At 35.8% G+C, this 8594-nt stretch overlaps 1 protein-coding gene across 1 annotated transcript in view; it reads left to right on the top strand.

The window, feature by feature from the left end:
* Positions 1-6146, top strand: part of LOC107097714 (up-regulator of cell proliferation-like) — a 26529-nt gene extending 20383 nt beyond the window's left edge. Inside the window, exon 2 of the mRNA XM_015394972.1 lies at positions 1507-6146. Within this exon, the coding sequence (XP_015250458.1) occupies positions 1507-6146 (4640 nt within the window). The remainder of the gene's footprint in view (positions 1-1506) is intronic.
* The last annotated feature ends 2448 nt before the right edge of the window (positions 6147-8594 follow it).

The raw sequence follows: 8594 nt of genomic DNA, 5'->3' as shown, positions 1-8594 counted from the left end.
AGCATAATTTAAAAATGTCTGCAAAAAATGCTGCAACAAACTGCTGTAAGAGTATAACCAGGAAGCGCGGTAGGAGGGCAAAATAGGTTTAGCGGCATTGCAGCACGGGAGGAAGAATTACGCCCAGGAGCAAATGGATAAAAATAGACCGGAGGGAAAAAAAAACATTAATCGATTATCTTGCGGACGTGTCGATGCATCGGATCGTCGGCTTTTGGATCGATGCATCGATACAAAACGATTATTATTTACACCCCTAGTACCCAATCTGCTACTATTTTCTCTCCTCTCTAAAACATCCCTGCAGGAGCTCAATTGTCATATGAAATTGATCATCACACCCGCAGCCATAAAGACATTGACCCCCAAAAATGAATCATTGGACCAAACTCTACAGTCACATCCACCGTCCCCATCTTTGGGTGCACTACCACTTGTTGTCAGGAGACGGTGCTTTTATTCATTTTGCTTTGGCTGGGATTTATCAGTGTTTTTGTTTCTTTCCTTTATTTCATCCATTTTGTCAATAAATGTAAGAAGTGTGGACAAACATTCATCCTCTAGTGATTTTACAACTTCACTTTCAATAAACTGAAAGACCAACCTTCTCAATTTATGGGGTAAGTCTTTTTTAGTCTCTGTTATGATAACACCAAGGGTAGCACAGACATAATTTAAGTCTGGTCCGGACAGCGTCAGTAACTTTTCCTCTATCTCCTAAAAAGCAATTTACCAAGCAGGGGAAATAGTTTTAGTATCACCGGGCATCGTGACCACTTTTAGTCCTTCCGGAACTTAAGGTATCTCGCTTGAAGTATTAGCATTCAAGGCTATCAGAGTGGGTAATAGGCGTCTTTTTGGCTGCGTCACTCACGTTCTCGTCTCTATTTGTTCCGTGGTGAAAAAAACAATCAACTAGGTGAAAACACCAATTTTATGTTGCAATCCCGAAGCAAAAAGGACTCCGTCTTCGCTTTTGTCAACTTTATTTGCCCCACGCTGCACGTTTTTCTTTCTTTTCTGATTGTTCTCTCTGGAGCAGCCGAGCATTGACACGCAGATAAAACCATCACACTCTAGCCTTGTTCTTCATGATTGTGACTTATGACTTGCTTGATTATAATTAACAAAAGAATTGACTTGACTTTGACTTGCCTTTCCTGATCTGCAAATTCACTTGACTTGAGTCATGGGACTTGCCAAGTCACTGCAATCAGTTTATTATATTATCATTATTAGCAAATAAATATACAGAAATACAGTAGATATATTTAAACCTCACAAAGTCCTCCTTTATAAAACACGCACCAAATAAGGAAAAGAAAATAAGACCAGATATGAATCTTCGCTTTTGCAACCACTGTTACACTTGGTGAAAACCCTTCTGCTACATAACACAAGAGTTTCAATCCCTCAAAATGTTATACAAAAGTGTTTATTACAGAGTTGAATTTTTGTTAAACAATTTTGTCTAATTTTGTTTATTTTTGTCTGATCCTTCCACAGCCTTGTCTGGCATCATCTCCAAACTTGGACTGGATAACTATTATCCCGGCAAGCTCACCCTTCAATTGTTGCTGGAGATCAACAAGGACAGTATATCTGAAAGCACGGTGTCATCACTGAAGGACATTCCATGGTATTTTCTTAAAAACCTTTTTAAGATCAATGCTGAATGCCGAAGCTGTTTTCAATTACAAGCCACAGAGGAACAAAATGAAGAAAATACTTTTTTGGAACTGGACCGACTCACATCAGATGAGAATGACAATAAGGTTAATGTTCTTGACCTTATAGTAGCACTTTTTCTTTGTGCCGACAGTTTCTTACAGCAAGAATTGGCTCTCAGAATGTCGATGTGTCAGTTTTCTGTCCCACTGTTGTTGCCTCAAAGCAATAACAGTCAGTGCTGCCTGATGATTTGGGCTCTGAGTAGCATTGTTAAAGAGTGGTGTCCTCATAGTTTGTCTGAATCAAAAGGTTTTGTTGAGAAAATCCTTCTACAAGCAAATATTCCCCTTTTTTCTTTTATCAGGCTAAAAAACTGCAGTTTATCAAAGTCCCAGATGTTAAATCACGTCCTTAGTCGTGGTCAGCAAAATCACAATATCTTTATCCACAGAGATATGGAGGGAGGAGCAATAAAAAGAGAAATATCAAATGGACTGGTGGAGATTACCTGGTATCTTCCTAGCGGGAAAGAAAATATTGACGTTTTTCCAGAGCCAGTTGCCTTTGCCAATCTGAGAGGAGACATAAGTCAGTCACTTGCACAGTTCCATTTTCTTGTACAAGTTTCAACATCTATCTTTGTGTTTCTGGACAAGGTAGAGGAAAAAGAGCAGGACATTTTAAATTCTCTCAGAGATTTGGGTGGAAAATTGTTCTTGGTTTTTAATCATATGGAGGACAAAGACACACAGGACATACTGTCTGTCAAAAAAACTATTGAAAGACTAGGCCTTCCCCCCAAAAGAGTGATTATCAAAAAGAAAGGGCTGAATGGAGTAGAGTTTGCGAAGAAACTTAGTGCAATTGCCAAGACCTCTTTGGAGAATATATCAGTCACAGCTGATACAAAAACTATGCAAGAAAAAGCTGTTGAGCTTGGTCTGATGGTGGATGAATGCAGAAATGAAAAGCAAAGAATGGCGGCTGAAGAGATCATAAAAGAAATCGCGCAACAAAGTATCCCTGAGTACAAGAAGACGCAAATACCTTTGCAAGGGGAAAACTGGAAAAAAATATCAAAGTTAGAGAAGGAGCTGTGTAGACCGGGTAAAGGTGAAGAAGATTATATTTCTAGGCTACAAGAGGAAGAAAAAAAAATCAAAACAGAACAAGCAAAATGCACATTATCAAAAGGAATCCAGTGTTTCATTGACAATATCTCCACAAGTAAAAATGAAAAACGAGATTTTTTTTTGACGTGGTTGAAACTGAAGCTTGACACACACTCACGAGAAAAACTCTCTGATCTAAGAAATCAATTCAAAGAGAAATGCAAGACAAAAGATGTAAAACTCATTAAAAAGTTGGATCAAGCTCTGATGGAGAGCTCTTTGGGAATCGAGCATTACATGAGAGAGATCGGACTCATTTTTGAATTTATGCCGAAAAACACATCCCATCTCCCTCGTATAGCTGCTGAAATGGTGATGGAGGGATATCCTCTAGAGCTTCTAGATGGTGATGCTTCCAACATCCCAGAAAAGTGGGTGTCAGCTGTATTAAACGAGGTCCATAACAAAGTTGGAAAAAGCAGCAGATTGTTGGTATTAACAGTTTTGGGTGTTCAAAGTTCTGGAAAGTCAACACTCCTGAACACCATGTTTGGTGTTCAGTTTCCGGTCAGCAGTGGCAGATGTACAAGAGGAGTCTACATGATCTTTCTCAAGGTTAAAAAAGATTTTAGAAGTGAGTTGAATTATGATTTCATAGTCCTCATTGATACAGAAGGTCTAAAGTCTCCTCAAATGGCTCAACTTGAAGACAGTTACGAACATGACAACCAGCTGGCAACCTTTGTCATCGGTTTAAGTGACATTGTCATTATCAATATAGCAATGGAAAATGTAACTGAAATGAAAGATATTTTACAAATTGCAGTCCATGCATTCTTGAGAATGACTCACATTGGAAAAAAGTCTGTGTGTCATTTTGTTCACCAAAATGTTGCTGGAGTTTCAGCTCATTCTAAATGCATGACTGAAAGAAAACACCTCCTAGAGCAGCTGAATGAAATGACCCAGATTGCATCTGAAATGGAAAAACAACCAACTAATAAACTGTTCACAGATGTGCTGGATTATGACATGGAAAAAAACAACTGGAACATTCCAGGACTCTGGCACGGCACTCCACCAATGGCTCCAGTCAACACTGGTTACAGTGAAGCTGTTGCTGATTTCAAGAAAAATCTTTTGGAGACCATAAAGAACAACAACAGCAGTGAACCCACTCAAATCCCAGATTTTCTAGAATGGATTAGAAGTCTGTGGAGGACAGTTAAATATGAGAACTTTATCTTTAGTTTCAGAAACACACTTGTGGCTCAGGCTTATGACAACCTGTGTAAAGCCTTTAATGACTGGGATTGGGAATTCAGAAAAGAGATTAACTCTTGCCAGAACAAAATAGAAATGGAAATATTAAACACTGACAGTGATTCCCAAGTGCAAAGTTGGAGTAAACAAGTATCAGAAAAAAAGAAAGAACTGTCTAATAAAATACAAACAGAGCAAATGAAGATGACAGACCAACTCTATGAGTACTATAAGAGAACGGACAAACGTGTGAATCTGATAGAGAAATACAAAGTGCAATTTCTGAACAGTATCAAAGGCCTTGCCAACGAAATAGAACAGGCAGTAACAACTAAACTGGACTCTGTCCTTGAACTAAAAAAAGGTAGAAAGAAAGCTGAAGAAATACAGACAAAACACAGAGACTTGATTGAAGACAATGTGATGAGGCTTCTAAATGATTGCAAAATGTCAAACCTGTCTGATGTTCAGCTGACAGAGGAGTTTGAGAAGATGTGGTCAGAAACTACAGCAAATGTGTCTGGGTTAGAAGAAAGAGACATAGCTGGATGTGTCCTCACACAACTGAGGAAACATTTTTCTAATCGAAATTTTAGTCAGGAATTGCAGAGTGTGGACTTGAATAAACAAGGGAGAGAACAATTCAAAATTAAAAAAGAATATGCTGACAGTTATTTTTCTAAATTTATGGTAGCAATAAATCTTAACAAATCCCTGCAAACCTTTACAGATTCTGTCCTTGAATCCTGTACACATTTTTTAAGAGATACAGTAGATACAAATGAGGACTATAATGACTCTTTTACAAAAGATCTACTAGAAAACATTGACAAGCTCCTTCAACAAAACAAGAAGGATTATAGGTTAAATCCAAAGTATGAGCTTGACTTAAAGCTTCACATCTGTGGCATTGCTTCAAGGGAATTCCTGAAAATGCACCAAAAGTTTCTGTCAAACCTCAGTCCTCAAATCCAGTTAGAGAAGTACAAGCCTGGATATTTGCAAGACTTTGTTGATTTATATAAGAACAGAGATGACTGCCAACGCAAAGCTAATGACTACATGCAGCTTTGTATCAAACCAGCAGTGGAAGACTTCATTAACAGATCCCTGGGAATAGCCATTGTGGATGAGATCTTAATGAGCCATCATTCAGCAGAGTACAGCTCTCGCTCATTTTTCCAATACAATATTCAAAAAGAGCTGCTGCTAAAGGATGACTTTGACAGTTTCAGAAAGTACATCAAAATGTATGAAACATTTGTCAAGCAATGGATATATCAGCACATCAAGCAACAGATTGAGCAAAATAAAACACTTTCAAAACTTAAGTCCAGGAAACTGAAAATCATATTTGATAAAATTGCAGAAGGAATAGAGACAGTATCAAAAACACCAGGTGGTGTTCCTCTGCCAGATGACAAGGAAAGCACAAAAGAGCTAATCAAAAACCTGAGAAACTTTTTGGTTAAAGACATCTCAATCCCAGTTGAAGCAGAAAAATTTATCTTTTTTAAAATCCAAAGTACAAGCCATCCATTTATCAACAGTCTCAACATGGCATTGGAGAACCTGACAACCCAGATGCAGGAGGAATATCAAAAAGCTGAAGGTTTTACTGAAACATTAAGAAAGCTTACAGTTAAACCACAGGATGAGCTCTTTAAGCGTGTTTTTGGATGTGGGCATCAGTGTCCATTTTGTGAAACACCATGTGAAGCTGGAGGCAAAGACCACAAGCTGCACAGTGCAGCTATACATCGCCCAAGAGGTCTAAGTGGATATCATAATGTCTACCATAAGAAGTTAAAAAACTCGCCGTGTACAACTGCTGTCCAAAGCAACAGTACATTTAGAAATGGAGACACTCAATGGAAGTTTCATCCTTACAAGGAATATACCACATATTATCCAAACTGGCACATTCCACCAGACTCCACCATTGAAGCATCAGACTACTGGAAGTACGTCCTGGTGAGATATAATGCTCAATTTGCAGAACAATATGGAGTCGAACCAGCAGCTGTCCCGGATGCCTGGAAGGGAATCTCTCAGGAACAAGCTCTAAAAGGATTAAAAGATGCTTTCAATATAAAATGACAGAGGTTTCTGTAATTTCGAAAAAGTGACATTTTAGATCTCAGAACTTCATATCTAAATGTAGACAGAAAACTACAAAATGAAATCCGCTATTAGAAAAGTACAGAAGAATATACAAAAACGTATGTTTTTAAATATCTCGAACCTTTATGTCAGATTTAAACTTTTTTAAGAAAAGATTTTTTTTACTATAAAAAGGAGTTTTGTTAACCCGTTTTTACCATAATTCATTTTATATATTTTTAAAAAACAAAATGTTTCATATGGTTTAATAGAACTAGAGTTTGTATTGTTACAAGAATAGATAGATATCAGAAGAAAAAGAAAAACATTTTTTGTCTTCAAATCTACAGTTTGAATTTTTGTTCATTTTAGAATTTATAAAATTGAGATTTCTTTCTTAAATTTTTTATTAGCTTTGTTTTTGGGCAAATACAGGATTTTGTTTTTCAAACAGTAATAATTTTTTCCTTCGCTTTTCCATACAATCTTATTTTTCATTTATTTTCTTGCTGTAAATGAAATATACAGAAAATGTCATTGCCAAAATGAGTGTCATTCTTCAAGCAAACTTTACTGTGATGATGGTTACCTCCACCAGGGAGGTTTTCATTTTCATTGCAGTTGGTTTGTCTTTTTCCAAAATAACGGAAAAAGTAAGTGATGGATTTTAATTAAATCTATTTCAGAGGTGAACCTCATGCCAAGGAACAATCCATTACATTTTAGAGATTTTCTGGATACAGAGATTTTTTAAAAGATTCTTTAACATTGTGAATTATTTAGCTTCCCCCTAAACCAGCAGCAGTGACTACAGAGAGCTTCAGCATCAGACTTGAATCCTCCGGTCATGTTTTACAGAAGAAAAAAAAAACATTTGAGAAGGGGGTGTTGTTGGTTTGTTACAGGATCAATTTAAAACTTCTGAACTTGTTTTAAGGATATTCTTTTGGCAGAGGTCCGCCTCGTGCAAAGGAATAATTCAATTAAATTGGATAATGATCCAAATCATGTGCAAATTTAGTTATAGGTATAAGTCACAACTTGGGGAAAAGCTTGCTGCTACTCTCTGAGTGCTCCTATAGTGAGTAAAAAATATTAGCAAATCAGATATACATCTGTTTTAAAGATTTGAAATAAAAACCTACAATGTTATTTTTGTTTTATGACCTTTTTAATAAGCTGTTTTTCTTCAAATGTTTTACTTTACTGTTGTTAAAAATAAAGGTCTAAGCTTTATTAAACAAAAACTTGAGATTAGTTTTCTTCATTCAAACATCATTTATTAATCCTTGCAAGGGAGAAACGACAGTCTGTCCAATGTTTCTGTCTGTTCTGATTTAGAAATTTTTTTTTTTCTATCTAACTTAAAGGCTGCAGAAAACTGTGAAGATCTTTATATACAGTTAATCAAAACAAGTTGCAGACAGTTGAATAAAACCGTAAAATGTTGATTAAACCTCCATTCTGAAGAAGTCTGGCCTCTGTTCCAAACAGACCCTAATAGTACAAAATAACTGCTTTCACCGTGACGCTGTGTAAAATGTATGTGTTTAAATGCAAATGGTGTCAAACCTTTTTTTTCCCCTCTCACAATAATCTTAAAACCCCAATCAAGAACAAAAAATAAGTTTAAGGTAAAATAAAAATTTAAACTCTGCTGAAAAATCTAATTTTCCTGAGGATGTGGTTGTTTTATTTGTGTCTCATTGTACAATAATTGTTAGCATATAGAAGATGTGTTGGGGATTAAATATAAATTAACCAACATATATTTATATATAACTTTTACATCTTCTTTAAATATGTGTAGCGTTGAGCAGGTAATTTATTGATTTTTTCAAAAAAACAAGATATATCATACTGAAATTACAGTTTTATCATTGTTGATGTGTAGAGCATATAGAAATATGTACTTCTCTTTACAATGCTAAAATTATAAGCACGAGTATAAAACGATTCTGCATCAATATGAATAGTAGGTTAAACTTCTTGGTGTTACATTTCTCAGATTCAAGCTAAAAAAAAAAAAAAGTTAAATAAGTGGGAAAACTACACATTGTGTTTGTTTGGAACAATAATTATCAACATGCCTTTTGGAATCTGTAGTAGTTTTTCTCCATCACCAGAGGGCCCTCACACACAAGCTCTAGTAATTAATGGTTTTGATTGGAAGAAAATGCAGCATTCTGTACCTGTGAGCTCTGTGTTTTTTTTCTTCTTATTAGATAACCTAACAAAATGAGAAATCCATTATCACGTTTTTTGATTGGCTTTCTTTCTTGTTTTTTTATTCACCTTCAGAGACATTTAGAACAAATGTAGTTGTTTTCAGCAAACATGTCAAAAAACATAACATTGTTGTTGTTTTTTTATTTAATATGAATGAATGGAATTGAACTGAAACAAGCTACTTATTTATTTTCTTCTTAAACTCAATTACATTTT

This window comes from Cyprinodon variegatus, unplaced genomic scaffold, assembly GCF_000732505.1.
Source record: "Cyprinodon variegatus isolate N-32 unplaced genomic scaffold, C_variegatus-1.0 Scaffold716, whole genome shotgun sequence".
Lineage (NCBI taxonomy): Eukaryota > Metazoa > Chordata > Actinopteri > Cyprinodontiformes > Cyprinodontidae > Cyprinodon > Cyprinodon variegatus.
The sequence above is the reverse complement of the archived record's forward strand: the minus strand, read 5'-3'. Positions and strand labels throughout refer to the sequence as shown.